This window comes from Callorhinus ursinus, unplaced genomic scaffold, assembly GCF_003265705.2.
Source record: "Callorhinus ursinus isolate GAN/ISIS: 27379988/994484 unplaced genomic scaffold, GSC_fseal_2.0 scaffold10, whole genome shotgun sequence".
Classification (NCBI taxonomy): domain Eukaryota; kingdom Metazoa; phylum Chordata; class Mammalia; order Carnivora; family Otariidae; genus Callorhinus; species Callorhinus ursinus.
Genome location: NW_027397072.1, coordinates 74266800 through 74290289, shown reverse-complemented (window position 1 = coordinate 74290289; position 23490 = coordinate 74266800). Strand labels below are relative to the sequence as shown.

General features: G+C 46.2%; 1 protein-coding gene across 5 annotated transcripts in view; it reads left to right on the top strand.

The window, feature by feature from the left end:
- PRKCE (protein kinase C epsilon) overlaps nt 1–23490 on the top strand; it is a 475917-nt gene that overhangs the window by 173905 nt on the left and 278522 nt on the right. For all 5 annotated transcript variants that reach the window (XR_003207488.2, XM_073897764.1, XM_025868896.2 and 2 more), the window contains one exon: nt 4291–4354. Coding sequence is in view for 3 of the 5 variants with exons in the window: in XM_073897764.1 (XP_073753865.1) it covers nt 4291–4354 (64 nt within the window). In the remaining 2 variants the exon portion in view is untranslated. The remainder of the gene's footprint in view (nt 1–4290; nt 4355–23490) is intronic.

Sequence of the window (23490 nt, the reverse complement as noted above, 5' to 3'; positions counted from 1 at the left end):
CAGGAGATGAAATAAGCTAATGCCGACTAAGCACCGGGCACGGCGCGTGAGGCATGGCAGGCACCTGGGCACTTTGCGGCCACCCTCCCCTTCTCCTTCCCTCATGAGCACCTCATGACCCTCTGAGGACCAGGGCTATCACCTGTTTTGCCCCTGGGCTCCCCACGGGCTGTGCATGAAACCCTCACCACAGTGCTTTATTTGATATTCCCAACTCTGTAAGGTCGTCCTGGAATAACATGGAATAATATCAACTTTGGGCAAGAAAATGCCTTTTTTGTTGGGAGAAAAGCTTGACAGAGTGGAAGGAACATCAGACTAAGTAGCACATTTGAAGACTTGGCTTTTTAAAAATAATAGCACCAGTGGTTACTGAGGATTTTGTGCCAGGCACCATGCTGAGCGCTTGACATGGATTATCTCATTTAACATCACCACAGCCCAAACGTCACAGGGCTTATTATTAGCTCTATTTCACAGAGAAGCATTCTGAGGCTCAGAGAAGGCAGTTACTTGCTTCAGGCCACAGAGCCAGGAAGTTCACACATCACCACCATGTACCGTGTATCTCCTGAGGGCCAAGAGCTTTGTGCGGGAGTCTCAGGGAATTTTTACAACAACCCATTTCACAGATGATGAGACTAAGGCCACGGCTCAGGGAAGGTAGATGATTGCCCAAGCCATGATTCAGCCCTGGTCTGACTCCAAAGACTGTGTTTGTCTTCCCCATTGTTCTACTGGCTTGCTCCTGACCTAAGCTGGAGGGGGTAGCCAAAGGGGCTAGAGGTCTAAAGAAAACACAGTCAGAGATAATAGAGATTGTAGCTGGGAAGACTCATCAAGTAAATGTATGAGTTTCAAGGAGATTTGGAAAACAGGGTCGCATCTGGGATAATTTGGAGGAACCCTGAGTGCAGGAGAAAGAGCTTAGCCCCAACCCTGGGAATGGCTGGGAGGGGGGGAGGAGGCCTGCTTTTATGTAGTGCCAGGCGCCTGATGGTGATGGCAACGGATAGCTTGCAGGGGCTGTGCAGGCCTGGGCACCCACATTGCTTCCTTATCCGGGCCAGGTCATTGTGAGCCCAATTTGAGATTCAGTTAATTTGACCATGAAGTTACACCGCACTCCACCACGTTTTGTACCTGATAACCCTCCAGTCATCTGCGTAGAAGTCCGACCTCCCTACATGGATTCTCAGCACCTCCTCACTGGGCTGGCTGGGGCTCCGCCAGCACTCTGTGGCCATCTGCCCAGGCTGCAAAGCTCTTTGTTGCTTTTGGCATGTTTAAAAGCTTAATTTCTCTTTTTCTGTTTGGAAGTGCAGTTCATCGGCATTGAAGCAGCAGTGGGTGCTAAAATGGTTTCTGATTGCTATCTTGAACGTTTAATATCCTAATACATTTTATCGTCAATGACCTGTCTTGCCACAAGTTCTCACTCCCCTTTTGCAAAGAGAGGCAAGCCGCTTGCCTTCAAATAGGCCTCCCGGCCCATCTCATTCCTTCGCTCTCTCCCTCCCCGCTTTTCACAGATAGCATTGTACTTTGCCAATGAAGCCCGTAGTCGTGGGAAATCTCTGAGTTGGAGGATATGAGAAATTGTTTCATTTAGCCGGCAGGGTTTAATAGAGATGATCTAATCTCTAAAAGGCATACATTATTTAAATTCCATGCTCTCGGACAAGAGGACCCCTGATATTTGTGGCAGGGACGGGATTTTGGTTTGGCTCTGTTCAGTGGAACTGACTGTTGGTTTTCCTGTTTGTAATTTAGTGCGGGGGCTGGGTTATGCTTGTGGCAGTGGCAGGGGGTGGGGTTTCCTAGTGGTGAGGGTGCTGGAGAACATTTTCTTTAGACAGAAACCTAAAATCACAGATTCTTGGGGCGGAGAGGATGGGGAGAGTCACTGCGTGGCATCACCAGTTTGCTATTGGGTTCCCATCTGGGTCCCAAGCTCAAGATTCCCAACTCAGGTGAGTGGCCCCTGTGGGGCAAGCTGAGAACTCTCTGCAGGGGCTCCTGGGTGACTCAGTTGGTTAAGCAGCTGACTCTTGATTTCGACTCAGGTCATGATCTCAGGGTCGTGAGATCGAGCCCTGTGTGGGGCTCTGTGGAGTGTGGAGCCTGCTTAGGATTCTCTCTCTCCCTCTTCCTCTATCTCTCCCTTCCCCGGTGCCCAGGCATGCTCTCTGTCTCTCTCAAAAAAAAGTCTCTCTCTCCCTCCCTCTCCCTCTGCCCCTCCCCCAAAGAACTCCGCATTCCCTCACTCCCTGCCCTGACAGACTACCTGCAGTATCACCAGGGGCCTCACCTATGAGGCACTGAAAACCTCTGTTGACAGAACGAAAATTTTGAGAGAAACCTTAAATATTCTCAACCACTAAAGACCGGGTCTGGAAATAAAGTGGGGCTCATGAATGTCTTGGGGAACCCGGACTGCGAGTGGCGTGAAATGCTGGTGGAGGGACCTGGAGAGTATCAGTCCCAAGTGAGTTTTTTTTTTTAACCTCAGAGGGAATATGTGGTGATCCTGGGAAAGCCACCTCTTGTTACCCTGCCACTTCATTTGAATGTCACCTTAGTACAGATCACATGCCTGCAGGCCTTCCTGGGGATGGGGACTTGGCGGGGGCATATGACCCCAGAATAGGCTCTCAGAGTTCCAAACGTAAAGTCTTTTCCCCTCCCCGAAGGTTTATTGAGTGTCTCCTGACTAACAGACACTGAGGTGAGCGCTAGGTACACAAATGTGATTCTCATTGGCTCTGCCTAGGAGAGGAGACAGACATATGGACAATGTATTCCAGTGTATTAGGAGCCAGGGTTCAGACATGCGTGTGTACCATAGCAGCACCATCGAAGGGATAATTAATCCTGACTGGGAATATCTGGAACGGCTTCAGAGAGGAGGTAACCTCAACGTTGAATGAGAAGGAGGTGTTCACCAGACTGAAACTTCCTCAGTACTGCTTGCTGAATGAGTGCCTGCTCTTTGCTGGGGACAATGAAAACGATAAGGAGGGGTGGGGGTTCCTGCCCCCAAGAAATTCACAGCTTGCTGGGGAGACAAGCCTGGCATGCATGAGCCAATTAAAGTTCTGCATAGACAGATGGAATTGTGGAGGCGAGGATAGGCCACCGGGGGTACTTGGTGATCCAGGGTTTCCAGAGTTACTATTCTCTCATGGAGCACACAGTTTCTGTAAGGATAATTCAGACCTTGCAAAGACGTCAACTTTTCTAATCAGCCTGGTTCTGTATAGAAGTAGCTAGTTGGATTTGGAGGTGGGCTGGGAGGTGAGGGTGGGTGGAGAAGATTGATGGTAAGAATTTAGTGGTGTTGGCTCACTCTTTACAACCTTGGTAGGATGTGGGGTTTGCAAAACATGCCAAACACACAACCTGAGGGCGGGCACCCCTCAGTGTCCCACAAGCACCGTGCACATTCCCAGCCTTGGCGTATGGGCATATGCTGTTTCTTCCACCTTGAATGACTCCCCTTTCTCGTCTTCATGAAGTCTTCCCAGACTGCTCTTCTACACTGATTTCGAACTCGCCAGATACTTGATCCGTGATCCTCTGCTGCTCATCATTAAGCTGGGTTCAGCATTGTTCTCTGTTTTTTAATTCCCCCGTGAGATTGTAAACACCTGAGTGTGAATAGCATCATATGCTTTTCTTTCCTCCCCTGTGAGCAATTTGTGTCGTCTAAGGGTTTCTTTAGACATGGGTTTCTTTAGACAGTCTTATCATTGAATCTCAGCATTGCCACCTACCCTACAGCTTTGAGCTCAGCTTCCTTATTGGGAAAATGGTGCAACCTGGGGTTTCTCAACGTTGACACTTTTGGCTTTCTGGGGATGGGTAATGCTTCGTTGTGGGGACCATCCTGTCTGCTATAGGATGCTTAGCAGAATCTCTAGCTTCCACCCATGAGATGCCGGTGGCAGCCCTCCCTTTCCAGTCATGACAATCAAAAACATCTCTAGATAGTTTTGTGTCCCAAAGAGGTTCCCTGTGTCAAGCATCCTCCATGCCAGGTTTCCCTTGCAGTTGGGAACCACTGAGATGACACTGTCTTTTGGGTCTGTATCAGACCTCCTTGTGCTGCATCCGGAACATTCCATAAATGCATCTCCTGCATTCCTGGTCCCCCCGGCACACTACAGGGGGATGAATTGGATGGAGCCGTGACTCTAGGTGCTAGCCATTTGGGGTGGAAAAGTCATGGAACTCTTGGGCTGCCCCCACAAGGCACTAACCGAGCCACTGTCATTTTCTTCATTGCAGATTGATCTGGAGCCAGAAGGAAGAGTGTATGTGATCATTGATCTGTCGGGGTCGTCGGGTGAAGGTAGGAGAATGTGACCTCTCCTCATTGTTCTCTTCCATTGACCCTTTGTCTTCCCGTGTCTCCCTTCCCCCCTCGGCTGGGACATATTACGGCGACATTTAATTAATTGGCACACGTGAAAGGGAAAGGTTATTTTGAAGACGCTTACGCCTGTGTACCAAAAAGGACCAGCCATCTGTTAACTTTGGCGGAGCAGAGGGAAGATTTTTGCCTTATCAAGTGAGGCCGGTAAAGCAGGTGTCCCTGCACGCTGGTGCACAAGGCAGGCTTCGGCGGAGCGGCACCCTCACCCTGGAGACTCGCGTGGGGGTGTGTGAGTGTCACGGGAAGGAAGTAAAACCAGTTGGTCTAACGGTATTCAGAAATGACACAAATAAGCTGTCCAATTTCAGAATCTTATTTTTTAGAGCTTTTATAGGAGTGTTACTTCTTTTTACAGTTCCCCATGCAGGCAAAAGCCCTGCTTTTAGAGAAAAATAATGGGGTGAGGGAACGTCTGCTCCCCACTGGCCGATGAGACAGGGTGTAAATGGTGTCTGGTGGTCTTTCCTTCTTTCTTCTCCTCACATCCTCTTCTCTCGACCCCGTCTGGGCACACTTCCTCCCCTTAAAGGCTTGACAGGTGGTGAGGACTGCGCAGTCGGCGTGGAAGGGCATTCTGGATGGTAAAACCTTGTCCACGCAGAACAGGGAGGTGGTGGCAGACGTGGGCTCTAGGGAGGCTGGGAAGTAGACGGAGATTTAGTGGGGACCATCTTTCTTCTCCTCTCTCTGTGCCCAGGAGGACAGAACAGTTGGCTTTAATGTCATGGTGGAAAGATGGGAAGACCAAGACTGGTTCCTCTTGGCAATGAGAAAAAAAATGGGACTTGGGGGCCGTGGCAGTCTTTGGGGTGAGACAGCTCCCTTAGCTCCTGGTTGGAAGACTGGGACGTTTTTCTGCATCTCTTCAGAATGCTGGAGATCGCGAGGACAGAGTCACACCACTGCATGGTCTCCCCTGCGGTAGGGAGGAAGCTCTGGTTTACAGTTCAGTAATGAGAGGAGAGATTATGTCCACAAATTTCAAGGAGTGGGTCACGCCGTGTGCTTGACCAGGTGCCCGATGATGTTCGCTTGGCTAATTTATTACCCAATTTCAACAGGTGTTCAGAATAATTCAATAATTGCGTGTATATGGGGCTTATAATAGAATTCAGTTCTCTTTGAATAGATCTCAATTATTTGGCATAGTTTTAAAACTTTAAACATCCTTCCAAAATTGTTCTCGTACATTTTCTTCTCTTTATTGCAATTACGTTTTGGCGTTTCTAGCTTTCCTTCTCTACCCTCAGCTCTGAGCAGCCCAGAATAGAAGCTGGTGTAGAAGATTCGGGGATTTAGCAGTATTTAGTATGAAATATTTAAGATGTGCCAAAGGGCCTAAAGAATAATAAAATGAGCACCACTGTACCCACCACCCTGATTAAGAAATAAAGCAACCATTACGGTGAAAACTCACATTGCTTTAACTAGCGTGCGATTCTAGAGTCACCAGACTTAAAAGTATTACAGTGGCCTCCTGATTGTAGATACTGGAGAAACATTCAATGAGCAAAATCAGTCCACCTTTTTCCTTACATAATCTATGTGCAACAGGATAATTAATTAAATATGCGTTTCCTGTGCCAAGATGCTGGGCAACCAATAGGAAGGTTGGATTTTTTTTTTCTTTGAAAAAATTAACAACCTGCAAAATTACAGCTGACATCCTTTTTTACATTAGAGAAAAAGGATGTGCACAAATGAATGAATAAATAAATCAGAAGCGATTGATTTTTTTTTCCTCCTTGCTTCTGCAGCTTATTGCAGGTGAATGAATGGCCAAAGCAATTTTCACTGGGCTGACTTCTTAGTGGTTTTTTTTTTATCTCTTTCATCTAAAGAAAATAGAGTTTACTTCAGAAACGCTGAGACATGCCAGACTCTTAAAGTGCTCGCATGTGTTACTCTGAAGAAAAGGAGAACTTTTTCTGCCCTTTTTCTCTCGCTCTTCCCAGATTTGGGATTCTTTCTCTGGATGGTGGGAAAGACTACCCAGCAGTCTCTTCGTAGGAGCTGATCTTGTTGCATGGCGTTTGCGTTCTGTACATCCGTTTGCCCCGTCCTGCTGTTCAGACTTTGAGGGCTCCTGATCCAGAGATTTTTGGAAGGGTTGGGAGGGTGAGGAGAGGAGCGGAGGATGAGTGGCTGAGACATTTGTTACCTAGACTGCACGAGAAGGATCCCGTGCAAAACCCGGTTGTCCCAGCTAGACTGTGGACATTCATAGATTCTTATCTAAGTCCCTTTCTTTAATGAAGATACCTAACTCTGTATTCTGCAAAAGGGTGCGAGGAAAGTTGGCATGAGACAGGGCTGACGCGTTCACTCTATTATTCTGCCGTCAGGTATCCCTACAGCTTGCCTATCTCAAATGCTCCCGTCCCATCAATGGAAAAAAAAGACATATATTTATAGAAATTGCACACACTTTACAGCACATCCAAACAACGAGGAGCCCAGAGAAAGGTGGGTGAGGATCCAATTCCAGGATGGGCCAAAGGTTTCTTCTTCTTGCTAACACACTGTAGAATGCCTTGGACGTTTGTGTCTGCTAGAGCTGGGGCTAATGTGATTTCTAGCTGTCTAATAAAATTCCACTGCTTGTTTGTCCTGTGCAGTTCACCATAATGGGATTTGACTGCTGTGTGCTTTAGCTAAACCAGGCAACCTAACCCCAGATGTAAGGGGTCAGGCCCGATGACAGCTAAGGCCGTTTCCAGTCGTGCAGTTTTGATCTCTGGTCTAATCTGAATAGCAACCAGAGCTCAAGGCTGAGGGCTGGCTAATGTCTGTAGAAGGTCGAAGGGGTTGAAAGAAAAGGGCTTTTTTTTGACAGGTACTACGCCAGGCACCTTACCTACATTATCGCAGATAGCAAACCTTCCTGGAATACTCAAGGGCGATCCTCCAGTCTTGGGTGCCTTTTATCATAAGCTTTTATCCTAAGTAATAACCACAGGGCTTCCTGGTAAACGGGGCACTACAGGCTCACCGGATACTTAAGTCAGAGCATAATTAGCCCAGGTGACAGACGCATAAACAGCAATGTAATTCTCCAGCATGTCAGCTACTGTTTCCGGCTGTGCACATTAGTTAGCATTTCTTCCTTTGTTGGGGCGCAATTTGTACATTATTTCTATTCTTTTTAATAACAGGACAATGCACCATTATTTGCAGGCTCCCAGAGGAGGGGCCACCAGGGTCTGACCCAGGGATTTCTAAGGCTCTTCTTTTCCTGCCTTCTGTCCAGATCTAGTGTTCACCCAGAAGAGTTTTTCAGAGTCTGAACAACAACAGAGAGAACTAGAAGTGGGTTTCACTGATAATGTTTGGACTGCCAAACTGTGTCTCCAATAAAACGCAGAAGATACAAAGTAATTTGAAGGATTTTTTGCAACGCAGACCACAAATAATGCAGTTAAATCAGGTTACAGAAGCAGAAGATAAAGAGCAGGGAGTAGGGGCGCCTGGATGGCTCAGTCGTTAAGAGTCTGCCTTTGGCTCAGGTCATGTCCCAGGGTCCTGGGATCGAGCCCCACATCGGGCTCCCTGCTTTGCGGGAAGCCTGCTTTTCCCTCTCCCACTCCCCACACCATGTCTTTTCTGCCCTTTCTCTCTTTTCTCCCTCAACAATTCCATGGAGTTCCAGGGTAAGTACTCCACCACTCCCAGCATCCACTTCCTCGCCAGCCTATCTAGCTTGCATCCCCACGGCAAGCCCTGACACTCCCTCTTTCTCTTTGCAAGTTCTGTCCAGTCTCTAATAAGAAGCATTGCTTGAGAAGCTGAAGAGAGCTCTCACTTTCCCAAACATGGGATTTCCAAGTCAGGCACCAGCTCCAAGATGCTGAGAAGTCTCCCTCCTATGAGGTGCTTTAGGCAATGAGATCTGGTCCAGCTCACCCCACAGGCTCCCCAGACATGCATGGACATGGTGGATTCTCTAGTAGCATGTGGAGTACAGAGGCAGCCTCAGTGCTTGATAAGGTGAAAATAAAATCCAGATGTTCAAAAACATTGATCCGGCCATGTATACCCCACATCCCCACCCCCAGCGGAACTACTTGCCACTGATCCTCAGAGCCAGGGAGCGGGGCCCTTAGTCTCCATGTTTTGGGCTGTATCTTCTGTCCTGATAGAAAAGTGCCTATTCTTAGAAGTGACCAGGCACCAGATGAGACAGGGGGAGTCAGCAGTGGACCAAGGGAGAAAGCAGTGAACTCCAAATCCCCGTCAAGGGGTGTATAATGTCCCAAAGAGACAGTACTAAAATGCTTGATGAGAAATAAGCCAAGAAATCCTCATTTCCTTCCAAATAGGCCCTAGATGCACAGCAGTTCCTCTGAAATGAGTCATCCACGGTTAACAACACCAAATGCCAACCATTAGCAGATGAAAAACAGAGTTGGAGCCTGAGTGTTTATAAAGAGCAAAGCTCTTTAGTATCACTACCAAAGCCTCCTTCTCCTGTGCCATTATGGAGCATAGATGTGTATTTCCTATTGACTTTTGTGCCTATTTTACTAATGAGGTAATTGAAGAAGGAACAGTCATTGAACAGTTGAAGAAAGCAGCTTATAGACGGGCAGGTTTATAATAGATCCTTAGTCAAGAAGTGAGCCCCGTGTTTCCTGGCATGGCCTCTAATTCTGTCTCTGTTGCCTTGCTATGTATCATTTCTGTCTCTTATAAAGAAAATTGTTTTGGGAAATTCATGTTTGCTGCTCAGAGCATACTGGGTCAAAGTGGCCTATAATTTAATCATTTATGGTTGTTGATGTCCTCGTGATTTGGCTTAAAACAAAAGGGTATTTCCAATCATCTAACCTAATTTAGAGAGTTGTCTTTCAGGATCAACTACTTTATTCTTTTATCCAGTTGAAATTGGCCACTGCTGACAGTTTTATTGATTTTCCTTATTACCTGCTTTGTTGAAACATTCACAGTTTCACAGCCCAAGTGCTGAATTCACCATCTTACTGGAGCTGCCGACAAGGGGTCTTTTATCTTCCTCCTTTGTTATAAACCTTTGGTGTGAGCTGTGGGGGCCTGTGAAGGTCTGGGCATTTGTCCACATACACAGAGATGAGAATCGGTGTCTCTGAATCACCTCTTCTGTCTCCCCTCCATCCTCTGTTTCCTGCATTGGTTGGAAACATTATATATTTGTTTATCTAAGACAAACGTACTAGGCCCTCGGAGTAGAGCTAATGAACTTTGCCCTTGCTCTCAGGCATCTGTACTTCCGCAGAAGGGGGCAGGCAAGAGACCAGTAGGTACAAAATGTGTTTTAGCTGTTGAGTAGCTATTGGTCAAACAGGGTGCAGTAGGACCGCCGAGGAGACTCCCTCCAACTTGAGGGCTCTCCCTGGAGTAGGCAGTCAGTAAATGACAACCACCAACATGTCCACAGGCTCTCACCAGCTCACCGTCGTGGCAAACCTGAGAGGCATGTTTTCCTCAGTGGAAGAAACGGAGCCACTGTCCACCGAAGATGCATCCAATCGGAAGATAAAATAAACGCCGGCAAAGACTTGATTTACCTAAATTTGAACTTTGCAGGAATGCATCTGATTTATACATTCATTCATTTGATGGATAGCTGTCTTTGCAAGGTCTCTGGGGAAGGGAAAGGGTGAATTTAGAGAAGAGGGAGACTTTCCTGTCGATGCCTGTAATCTTGTTTTTCTTTCCCATGTATGTTTATTAACTGTTAAGACAATTACTTAGAAATTAAAAAAAAACATAATTAGGTGGAAATAGGACCATTGCCACACACGGAGAGACAGCAGCTTGCCCATGGCCAGAGGCTATGACAGGCTCCGAAGACCCTGCAGAGAGGAATGACCTGTCATATCCACAGAATAACATGTTTAGGACAGGGACACTAAGAATAATGCCCTACTTAATGCTCTGCATTACCCCAGAGACACCTCTGATTTATGATGGGTTATGCTGAAATGTAGAATATGTATGGATTCCCCCAGACTGTGCCTGTCATCAAGGCCTGAGTGCCCCAACCTGGCGAAGCAGGTGGGCCGGGTAGTTGAACTCCCTCAGAGTAGGTGATAAATGAATGATGCGTGCAGACATTCAGTCCGTGGAGCCCCTTGCGTCTGGGCACTTAGCCCTGCTGCTGCTCAGAGGCTCGCCCCCTCTCTGGATGCACAATCCCACAGTGGCACCTTCACTAGCCCCCCCTCCCCCAGCACTCTCCAGCATTTAGGGTCAGCAGCTACTTGTCCCAAGCTTGGTCATGTCCACAGACCAAGTGGCTTCACCAGCTGGGGTGCCTCCTGCCCAGCCAGGTCGGGCCAGCTGGCTGCCAGTGGGTTATTCCCACTCTCCAAGCCCCCAGCTTTGCCTGTTTCCTGACATTGAAAATAATGGCCAGGTTTAGTTCAAACAGAGATGTTCTCTGCAACAGGAACCCGTGGCCTCTCGGATTAGCCAGGTGTGAATTCTTCTGAAATTGTCAGAAAGGGTGAACTCAGAGGAGGTGGAGTTCCCTTCCGGGTATGCCTAGGTGTTATCGGGACTAGGCTTTCATAGACACCTGCATCCAAGTTCCTGGTGCATATTTAGTTAAGTACTTGCTTTACCAGTTGATCGAGCAAACATATCCCGAGAGCCCGTTGTGTGCCTTGTGCCACGTGCCATGCTGAGAGCTAGAAAATCAAAGAGGAGAAAGACCAAGGCCCTGCCCTCGGGGCGCTCCCAGGCTAGGGCATGTCAGCAAGAAGTCACGGGCTCTCCTTGGGCCTCAGGGGCAGCTGTACGAGGAGGGTGTGACGACTAAGAACACCTTTTCATTCTGTAGCTTGGAGTCAAAACCAAGAATTTACACACAGCCAGGTACCCGAAAGGGGGCAAGTGGGAGAGTACACAATTTTGAGCCAAGTCTCTGTATAGAGATCATTTTATTTAAGCTGAAATGGATCTGTCAGGTAGGTTTTATCATCCCTGTTTTACATTTGAGAAAAATCAGGCTTAAGGAGATTAAGACTGTTGAGTCACCTGGAATCCTGAGAAAATGCGGCTCCTGACTCAGTGGGCCTTGGGTAGGGTCTGCCATGCTTCATTTCTCAGCAGGCCCCAGGGGCGATCATGCTGCGGGTCCTCAGAGGACACTGAAGCATGGGGAGAAGGCACCAGTTTCTATTTCACTGAAAATTCAGAGGGAACTCTACTGACTTCTCCCATTCCCAAGTCCCGTCTCAAAGTCAATCCTCTTGAATCCTTTTCCATCGCCCTTCTCCTGTCTTCTGGGAAGGGGGCTGAGAAGGCACTCGGTATTCTTAGGGAAGGTGGGCAGTTCCTGGGCCTGGGTTTTCCAGCCCTGGCTTCGTTGTCTACGGAAGGTCAGAATGGATAGATAGAGTCAGTGTTCTGCAGCTAGGGAAAAGGGAACCAATTTATACCAGGAAAACAAAAAGCAACCTGTCAGGATATTGGAGTTTTTGTTTTTGTGTTTGCTTTTCTATAAATACCCTCAAGTATTGAGTGGTGCTTGAATTTGATCCCACTGTGCTAATTTTCTCCTGGCTTCTGGGGCTTTAATTAAGATAGTTCACCAGGGGCCCTTACCAGAACTTACCTTTATGTGTTCCTCCTCCGAGGTAGGCAGGTTGTACCTACCTCTAATGGATGGGGAAACACAGGGAGTTCTGGATTAGATGTTGGGTACACAGGAGGGGCATAATTTTTATTTGTTGAATAAATGAATGCATGACTAAATGAAATAACAGGAAAAAGTGTCACTTTCAAAGGAAACTATTGAGATAAACAAGGTGTTGGGGCTGGCTTTGCTTTGGATAATCAGTTGTTTCATATTCCAGTGTACAGTCACTGGTGAGTTCATGGGTGAGCGTGGGCCTGCATGTTTAAGCTTTCTGTGCCTGGTACTTATTAGGGGCTCTCTGAAGCCACCTCAGCGCCTCCATACACACCAGGTCCTACTTATAATACCCTCTTCCCTCCCTGTTTATTCAACTACTCCTCCGTTCTTTTCAAAATTTGATTTCAAGTTTGCCTCCTCCTGGGAGCCTTCCCACGTCAGCCCGCCCACCGCCACCTGCTGGCTCACCACACCGTATTCATTCCCACACTCCTCTGTGTTTTTCTGTACAACCGTGCGCTCATACATTTATATTGTATCTGTAACTAGAGCCCTGGCTGTCCCCTCCCACCCCAGGAAGCCACGAGCCATTTGAGGACAGAGGTTTCTGTAAAATGGGCCCAGAGCTACGAGCCGGCCCAGGGCACATGAGGCTCCTGGGTGGCCTCATGATTTGGCCGCACTGAGCCCAGGGCACCATCCCACCATTCGGGCTACCCAAAGCTAGATGGGAAGCAAGGGCCATCTCTGTCCTTGGAGCCTCTCCGTCCAGCAGGGAACCAGACCACCCAAACCCGGTGTGATACTGGATACCATAGAGGCACAGACTAAGTCCCTGGGAGCCTTGATTATTGCTGGGCCTGGCTCGTGCTGGGCACAAGGCCCCCGATTAGTTACACTGAATTCAGCATGAAGCAGCTTTATGGTGAAGTGTAATGGGAGTAACCCCTTTACTCACATCAGAAGCTTGGATTCTGTTCCTGATCCTGATAACAGCCAATTAAAGGTGAATAAACCAGTGAGTGTTTCTGGCCCTTGCCTAAACTGCATGGACAGCCTGAAGATGCTATGATTCAGTGGATGTTCAGGATTCCAGATTGTCAAATCAGAGGCTTTCTGAATACAGGTGTGAATCAGCAAGAAGTTTTCATAATCCCTCTTTATACTTACCACTGGGAAGTCAGACACAGTTATCCTCGACCAAAGCACAGGATCGTTAGCAGTGGGTGAGACATAGTGGGAATCTGAGGAACTTAAAATGTAGCCAAGTAAAGAGGGAGTTTATCCTGTAGCTCCTTAGGGCAGTTCTGGGACCAGAGGAGTAGAGTTATAGGGAGGCAGCTTTAAGCTTGGTTTGTTTATTTATTTGTTTATTTATTTTAAGATTTTATTTATTTATTTGACGGAGTGAGACACAGTGAGAGAAGGAACATAAGCAGGGGGAGTGGGAGAGGGAGAAGCAGGCTTCCCGCAGAGCAGGGAGCCCGATGTGGGGCTCGATCCCAGGACCCTGGGATCATAACCTGAGCCGAAGGCAGAAGCTTAATGACTGAGCCACCCAGGCCCCCCAAGCTGGGTTTAGTGCACAGAAAAAGCCTCTAATAGAGCTCCTCGGGAGCTAAATATATTTGGCCAGTAAGTAGGGGGCTCTCCATCTCTGGAGATATTCAGATACTGAATGAGCATTTTAAAATACTATAGAAAAAAAAATCTTCAAATGGTTTTTGGTGAGATCAGAATATTTGTGACAGATAATTTCCATAAGTGTATACAAATGGGGAATAATAAGGCAACTTTATTTTATTTAAAAAACAATCCGAGGCCCACATTGTAAAAAGGTAGAGAAAAGGAGTGTATGAAATAATGGGGAAAGGGAACAAGTTGGATCTTAGCATCTATTTACAGAATTGTTGTATTTCTTGAAAATTCAGGCAAAAACAGTTATGTTAAAATGTGGATCTTGTTTCCAGAGAACTAGGAGAGGTCTCTATTTGAATGGACCCTAAATTGTGTTTACCCCTATTGTGAAGACTTTTTGTGAGTGGAAAAATCTCTTGTGACATCAATATTTGGCCCTTAGTTCTCTCTCATGTGATATGCGCACAGAGTTCACTTAAAGAGTGGTCCATTGGTGTGCATCTGTGAAGAGATCCATCTAGGAGGAAGAAAGATGGCAACAAAGACCCCTGATTTAAGGGAAACAACATTGGTTCATGCACGCTGTGAGGTACAGGTTTTCTCCTCAGACTTAGGAAGGTTTTGCATAGGAGCTATGGAAGTAGGAAAAATGGAAGTTCCTTTGAAAAGAGTTTACTTGGCCTTTTGCTCTGAGAAATGGTTTGGTTTTAAATAGATAGCTTCTCACTGTGGTGACAGATGTACTGACATAAAGATTGCTGTAAAGAGCGGCACCTGGATGGTTCAGTCGGTTAAGCATCTGGCTCTTAATTTCAGCTCAGGTCATGATCTCAGGCTTGTGAGATTGAGCCCCATATTGGGCTCTGCGCTGGGTGTGGAGCCTGCTTAAGATTCTCTCTACCCCCAACCCCCAGCTCACGTGTGCATGCTCTCTCTCTCTCTCAAAAAAAAAAAAAAATTGCAATAAAGAATTATTGCCTATATGAGGTGGGACACCAGGAAGGCAGTTGAGCCATCTCCCCTTAACGTTGGCCTACCTTTTGTCTAATGCTTGATATTTTACCTTCGGAGTTTTCATGTGTTTGGTGGTTTAAGCTCTTGATGCTCACTGAATATCTAACTCTTTCTTAAAAAAAAAAAGAGGGAAAGAAAGACTAATCCTCATAGAAAGATGAAATCCTAAGCATCTTTTGAATTTCCTCATGCACAAAGGACCAACAGCTATGTCTGCAGGTTCCTAAATTTGCACATGGTTCTAAAAAGGTGTCTGGAGGTCAAAGGAGTGAAGGTTTGAATTACTGAGTTAATGTTCTAATGGGAGATTACATTCCGGAGAACTAAAATATTTACAACTGCACCAAAAAGAATAAAATACCTAGGAATAAACTTAACCAAGGAGGTGAGAGACCTATTCTCTGAAAACTGTAAACACTGATGAAAGAAATTGAACACGACACAAGCAGATGGAAAGATATTCCATGCTCATGGATTGGAAGAATTAATATTGTTAAAATGTCCATACTACCCAAAGCAATCTGCAGGTTCAGTGCAATCAAAATGCCAACAGCATTTTTCACAGAACTAGAACAAATAATCCTAAAATTTGTATGGACCCACAAAAGACCCTGAATAAACCAAAGCAATCTTGAGAAAGAACAACAAAGTTGGAGGTACCACAATCCCAGATTTCAAAATAAACTATACAACTGTAGTAATCAAAACAATATGGTACTGGCCCAAAAATAGACACATAGATCAAGGAACAGAATAGAGAGCCCAGAAATAAACTCACGTTTTTATGGTCAATTAATCTATGACTAAGGCAAAATCATACAGTGGGGGAAAGACAGTCCCTTCAATACGTGGTGCTGGGAAAACAGGACAGTTACCTGCCAAAGAATGAAACTGGACCACTTTCTCATACCGTACACAAACAAACTCAAAGTGGATTAAAGATGTAAATATTGAGACCAAAAACCTTAAAACTCTTAGAAGAAAACATAGGGAGTAATTGTTTTGACATCAGCCATAGCAGTATTTTCCTGGATATGTCAGAGAACGAAAATATAAAATGATCTCATTGTGTCTCGTTGTTCAGACACCCTCTTTGGTCATATTTCCAGCATTCTTCTCCACTTGGTCATGTGGGCAGCCTGTCCACCTGTTTGCAGGCTGGGAGGGTCCACCTGAGGCTAAATAGGGGCCTTTGCAGCCCCCTGTGGATCATTTGCTGATTTGCTATATTACACTCTATTCTTTGGAGTAGAAAAGATGTATCTTGGGGCACCTGGGTGGCTCAGTCAGTTAAGTGTCTGGCTTCGGCTCAGGTCATGATCCCAGGGTCCTGGGATCGCATCCTATATCGGGCTCCCTGCTCCGCGTGAAGCCCGCTTCTCCCTCTGCCTCTGCCCCGCTGCTTGTGCTCTCTCTCTCTCTCTCTCTCTGACAAATAAATAAATAAATAAATAAAATCTTTTAAAAAAAAATGTATCTTACCATAAGGTCCAATATTTTCTTTTTTTAATTTAATTTTATTATGTTATGTTAGTCACCATACAATACGTCATATTTTCATTTTTTTCCTTACTCATTATTTTTATTTAACAAAAATGGGCAGGAAGCAATAAAATATTCAAACAATTGCAAAATCACTTTCTTTAGACTCTAAATTCTGTGAAGGCAGAGACTGTGTCTGTTTTGGTCTCTGCTCTCCCTTCATGGCCTCCTGCCGTGCCAGGCTACGGTGGTACTTGGGCAAGATTTGTTGCATGAATTCCTGAGTGACTACTGTCCAGGGAAATATGGTTAAGGTGTGAAGGTGGCGCAGTGGCTTGGCTAGCAGAAAGCAGTGCTGTGAAATGTCATTGCCCGCTGGTGGCCGAGCGTCTGTGCATGCTGTTTGAAAGCTACCCGTATGAAAGCCGAGAGCTGCCTGTTATAGGTGGGTTTGGGGTCACCGGGGTTGTCGGCAGAGCTGCTGGTGTCTGGAAGACAGACTTCACCTGCCTAATTACAGACGTCCGTCTAGCCACTCGACCTCTCCCTGGCTGTAATTACGGCCTTCGGAGCCACCGCGCGGCCAGACCAACTAGGAGCACCTAGCTCAGAAGGACGTAGTTTGCTTTTATTTTTAATTTTTTAGAACATAAATCAAACCGGGGTACTTTGGATGTAGCATGCACTTTACATACTGCATGAGGCCTTCACCAGGCTTTCTTGCCTTAGAAGACAAAAAAAATGATCATTTCTTTGTTTGGCTTGGGGAAAAAAAAATACCCTCTTGTGATCTGTTTCCCTTGACTCAGTCTGTCCTTTAAGATTAATTTAAGTTAGCCTTACTCTCTCTCCACTATTTTTATTCTGAAATTATATCATATTATATATCATGGGTCATCTCTACCCTATGCTCCAGGTTAGGGGAAAGAACATTTCCGGGGTGCCTTTGTGGCCCCCGTAGAACCGTTTGTTGATCTTGTCTTCACCCTTTTGTCCCCAAACGTAATAACTGTCCTGAATTTTGTGTTATTTTCTCGCATTTCTCTCTTTTTTTTTTTTTTTAAGATTTTATTTGACAGAGAGAGACACAGCGAGAGAGGGAACACAAGCAGGGGGAGTGGGAGAGGGAGAAGCAGGCTTCCTGTGGCACAGGGAGCCCGATGCGGGGCTCAATCCCAGGACCCTGGGATCATGACCTGAGCCGAAGGCAGACGCTTAATGACTGAGCCACCCAGGCGCCCCTCTCGCATTTCTTTATGATTTCACCGCCTATATGTATGTCTTCTCAAATAATAGTTTTGTTTTCACCTACTTTTTAAGGTTTATTTACATAGTATCATCCTATATAAATTCTTGTGTGGTTCATGCAGTGTTATATTTCTGAGATTCATCCATATTGATGTGGGTGCCTGTAGTTCATTCATTTTTATTCCATTATATTAATATGTCAAAATTCATTTTCATTCATTTTTATTCCATTATATTAGTATGTCAAAATTCATTTATCTGTTCTCCTCTTCATGGGTATCTGGGTGGTTTTTAAAGTTTTGCTATTAGGGACAAGACTGTATTTGGGGGCATAGTCGTTTCTTCAGTTCCTTTAGGTTATTTATTTAGGTGTGGAAACCATGGCTCAATATGTATGTGTGTGTTCAACTTTACTAGATAATCATTGTTTTCCAAAGTATTGTGCCAAACTGATGCTCCTACCAGACATGTCTGCAATTTCTAATTGCTTTGTATCTTCATGAATACTTGGTATTATCAGACTTTTAAATTTCTGCCAGTATGGTGGGTGATGTGTCATTATAGTTTTAACTTGTATTTTTTTTGATTGTTAATGATATTGAGAATCTTTTCATGTATCTACCGGTTTTTGGTCACTCCTGAAAGATATCTGTTCATTACTTTTTTCAAAAAAAGATTTTATTTATTTATTTGTCAGAGAGAGAGCACAAGCAGGGGAAGTGGGAGAGGGAGAAGCAGGCTCCCCGCTGAGCAAGGAGCCCAATGCGGGGCTCAATCCCAGGACCCTGGGATCATGACCTGAGCCGAAGGCAGAGGCTTAACCAACTGAGCCACCCAGGTGTCTCTGTTCATTACTTTTTATGCGTCTTTCTATTATGCTTTTTTCTGTTTCTTACTGCTTCAGAGGCAGTTACATTTGTTGCAAATATCTTCCCCTAATGTTTGTATTAGGCTGATATTTACATTCTCTCTATGGTCATCAGATAAATAGAGCTGCAAAGAATGAAACTTCTGGATCTCGAACAAGTCATTTCATATGTTTGGGCTTCTGTTTCTGCTCAATCAAGTGAGCATTCCCACTCTACTAACAGTGAGTGATAGCAAAAGGGGATTTTGTGCATGGAAACACATTTTGAAAGTAAGCACCATACAGATAGGGAAAGTCTAATTTTTTTCTACATTATCATACTGCCTCCATTTTTATACCATAACATATTCTCTGGGAATCTTTTTTTGTTGTTGAGCTGCTTTTTAAACATTGCACTTGGTACCTTTTGAAATTATGATAGACACTTTGTTCACTTATCATCTATTTGTCTTTCCAGTTTGTAAGCTCCAGAGGGCAAGAACTTTCTCTTACTGGTTTATCATTGCATTCCTAGCAACCTGCACTAATGCCCGGCACATAGTAGGGACTCAAAAATGTTTGTGCAAATGAATGAGGGAATCAATGGTGTTCATAGCAGTCATGATAGCAATTGCTGTGCAGTTGTCCAAATGCCGTATTTAGGATTTGCTCCCTGTTCAGATAACTTTCAAACTCGTGTATTGTTCAGTGTATCTCTGGCCTTTTCCTTTCCAGCGAGGGTGGGTGGAGCCACAGGAAGGGAATTGCACCCTTGGGAGCCGAGAGCTCGGTTTTTAGATTTGTAGCTCGGGCCCCTGGTGGGCTGGCACTCCTCTGAGGGCAGATTTCTAGGGTGAGACCAGAGTTTCCCAGGCTTTTTTTCTCTGCCCTTCTGCATGGTTGCCGTCAAGTTTGCTGCTTTTTCAAACCCTATTGGCTTTTGCTTTGTTGCTGTAGAAACCAGAGCTGGTAGTTTGGGGGGAAATGTGTGTGCGTGTGAATGCTGGGGGAGGGGTGTCGTGGAAGTGATGGAGCACCAGAGCTGGGTGAGGACGTGGAGGGAGGACACCACAGAAGTCTCCGTGAAGGCCCTGCCCACTTTGGAGGGTGCTCTCCTCAGAGAGCTTTTGATTTCGAATGGTGCACCCTCGGGGAACAGGCGTCCCTTTGTAGGTCTGCAGGGCTCCCCCTGGCACCAGTCCAGCCCTTCAGCGGAACATCTGGAAAGCTCTGGCCCCTCCCAGAGCCAAAGCCACGGAGCCCTGGAGACAGAGATCAATGACCCCTTCTTGGCTGCTCCTTAACCCGTGTCCCAGACAAGTGCTTTTCTGGGAACCAGTGAGTAACGCGGATCTTTGATGCCGAGGCTTGTGGTACTGCTGCAGTGACTTTCACTTTTGATAAAAGGGTGGGGGCAGAGAAAGGGTCTGGGGAGGGAGAGCAGTGAGAATTTGGCTTTTCAGGAAATCAGAACCCAAGTGGAGAGCCCTGCTTTTCCTCCTCACTGGGTTTCTGGCTGGGAAAGCAGCAAGCTGAGCTATTGCCTGATGCTGGGGCTGATATTAGGGGTGGGGTTGGGTTTGAGGCTAGAGACTAATTTGGTTCTGACTCCCACAGGCAATCCTTGCAAGACCTGGGAGAGAATTCTAAAAAAGCGCAGGATGATTTTTTTTTTTACGCACATAATTTATCACACACTGGATTGTGCTAAAGACAGTGAAGAGAATTTATGATGTGTACTAGATTGGGGTAAATATGCCATGTAATTACCTGTTCTGCAGTAATGTTTTATAACTCAAGTGTTAGATTGCACATTTAATATTTATCATAAAAATATATGTACAATAGAAAAAATACAGAAAGAGTAGAAATTCATTTCTCACTAAATGGCCTCTTCCTACTTGGGGTCAGGTGCTCATGATCAGTTTACTTTCAGTGTCATTCAAATAAGAGCTGTTTTATTGCACATGGTAGGTACTCAGTAAGTGCCATTTGAACTGTTGGCGGGAATGTACCTGGAGTTTCCCTTGATCCAGAAATTCTCCTGCAGGTTTAGCCCTCTGGCAAAGACAAATTGCTGGATTTGAAACAGCGAAATATTGGAAACAAGTGAAAATCCTATAGCTAAGGGCCATTTTGTACCTCCCTATAATGGAATAAGCAACCATTACAAGTTTTTAGGCTGAGAGAGATGTTCAAAACAAATGGTTAAGTAAAATAAGTAAGTTGAAATAGATTATGACATGATCCCATTCGTGCAAAAAGAAACACACATATACAGGCTAGACTTGTGTACGCACACAAAATTTTACCTCTGAAAAGTTGGAATGGGAGCAAAGGACTTTTGCTTTCCCCCATATCCTTTTAGCTCAGTGACATTTTTGTCCTGAGCTTATATTTGTAATCTGTTCATCTGAATTCCTCATCGTGTTGCCTCCTAGTGTATATGACTACCTCCTCCCTCCCGTTTGCAGGTCTCACCTCTTCCCTAGCACCCCGGGGCCTGCAGCAGGTGGGGCTTGGTCCCCTTTCTGAAGCCCCATAGGACTGTCTCTGGTTGTACAGCTTAGCGGTACATTAGGCCTCTCTTAGGTTGTTCTCTGCCTCGTTCTCGGGATCAACAGCTCTTCAACCAGACTGTCAGGAGGGAAGATGGCAGTGTGTATAAGAAGGCATCAAGGTGCAGCCTGAGGGGCAAGGGTCTCTCTGCCTGGCCCTCTGGGCTGTGAGTGCCCCCGGAGCTGGACTCTGAGTCACTGACCTCTGAGGCCCATTCCCAAAGGCTGCAGTGCTGGGAAGCCATCATCCCCCTACAGGTGTTATGAATAAGGGCACAATACCCAGGGCTTTGTGTGTGCTAGGACTCAGGGCAGATAGCTAATTACTAACATCAACTCAGTTCCAGCCCCCAAGGCTGTACTTATGGGTGCGTGCACCTGCGTTTACACGCATGGGCGTGGGAGCACTCTTGCATGCACATGTGCGTTCATAATCACCTATTGAGCATACCCCTGGGTTCCCAGCTCAGGAGAAGCTACGTCCTCTGCAAGCTCTGCAGAAGCTACATCGGATGCTGGAAACGCAGGTACCCTCCCACCCCAGGACAGCATTGTGGCTGAGAACAAAGAGCCTTCCTGGTTCTCTATTCTACTCCCTGGTGCCTGTAGGCATCGCCGCCCCTTCCCCCAGCTTGCTGGGGCTCTGCTGGCGGAGGAGGGAGAAGCTGGGGACAGTAGGTGTGAGGTTGTGGAAGAGGGCAGCTGGAACTGCAGTTTGTCCTGTCAATGTGTGTCTGGAGTTCCTGAAAGTTGGGTGTGTGGAATTCATTTCCTGATATCTGTTAGCCTTCAGCCTAGACACCGTGGCTACTTTGTTTGGAAGAACTTGACTCTTCAGGACAGTGGAGGGTCTCAGGGCCACGCACTGTATATATAATGCCTATATAACATGGGCCTTGGTGCTTCCCACATAAAGGTAGGAAAACGCCCCTGCATCTTCAAGGGATTTAATGTTCAGTCCTGGAGACCAACTTGTCTGCAAACCCCCAGCAGGGCAAACGAACACTTGCGAAGACCCGAAGGCTCCTCCACTGAATCTCTGCAGGCTGGAGTGGTGCCTGGCCTCCCCTCCTCCGCTCTGGAGTGCTCACTGGCCAGCTCTGGGGATGCAGCGATGAGTCACACAACTCTACTCGCAAGGAGCTCACGCTTTTGGTTGTGGGAATAGGCATTACAACAGTTGGCACAATACGTGTTAGTGATTTAAGACCTCTTTCTGTTCAGGATTCATTGAGGCTTAAAGGATGGGCTGGCCAACCCTACCTGGCTTGGAATAGAGGCTTGCAGGCAGAGATGGGCCTTCCCTGGATGGGAGGGGACAAGTGGTCACAGATGGCAGGACTTGGCTGTGTAGGAGATGGGCTCTAAAGGGTGGGCAGTAAAGATGAGACCGGTGTGCCTGGCTGTCCTGGACCTGTGGGAAAGGCTGCATTCTTGCATCCTCATGTGTAGCAGATGGGCCAGTGGAAAGGCCATTGAGATTTAAAGATTGACCCTGTCACTGGCCCACCTAGACTAGTACCTTACTTTTCCAGATTTCAGTTTCCTTACCTGTAGCATGGCAGCAATTAAACTGGCCTTCCCACATCCACTTTTTCAGGGGAATATGAATCTCTGCTTGTCGTTCAGCTGGTGAGAGAGGAAGCCAGGATTTGTTGTGGGGTCTGAACGGTTCTCCCCCCTGAGGTTGCTGCATTCTGCTCTTTCTGCCTGCTTTCTCTACCAGAATAGGCATCCTTGGCATCAGACCCATTGGCCTATAGGGGCCTTGACTTCCTGACACTGAGTGCAGAATTTTCTGTGCATTCTGGGCGCACATTTTAAGGGCAGAAGGTCTTTTCTCCAGGTCTCAGAAGAATTCAGGACCTCAAAAAGCCTAACAGTAACTGCTCATGAGAACGGTGTCGGGTCCTACAGTGCCACCCTGGAGTGGCTTTTCTTCTTTTTCCCCTCCCCCACCTCCCCATTTTAGGAAATACTTGACATGATAGACTATTCTAAGCAATTGTGTTTTGCTTGAAAGAAATGTAAAATGCTATAATAGAATTCTCAAATGTAAACTCGGTTGCCATCTCAGGGAGAGTGTACGGAACACAACCAACATGTTGAATGTCTTGGATGTTTCGATGAACATCCGTCATTGGCCTATGCTTTTCTAAGGATCCCAGGTTGCTTTGTTTTTTAATTCCTCCCTGCCACTCCTGATTAGTTTTTCTATGACATGAGTTATAAAGAGATACCTGAATTTATGTATAATTGTTTGCATGGGAGCCCAAGGGTGACTTCAGCTTCTCTTTTGAAGTCAGGTGCTGTTCTTATAATCATTACTTGTGGCTTGGGCAATACAGAGTCACGTTCTAGACTCCAGAGCAGTGGGTCTTAACATCAGCATCACCAGGAGGGCTGGTGAAAGTACAAATACAGCTTGCTGGGCCTCAGCCCCCAGAGTTTCTGACTCTGTAGGTCTGGGATGAGGCCCCAGAATTTACATTCTTAAGTTCTCAGGCCGAGGCCCCTGGTCAGGGTACCACGCTTTGAGAACCACTGTTTTAGAGTAATACTTCTCAAACTTCAGAGAGAGAGAGAGAGTGTGAGTGAGAGTGTGTGTGTGTGTGTGTGTGTGTGTGTGTGTGTGTGTGTGTGTGTG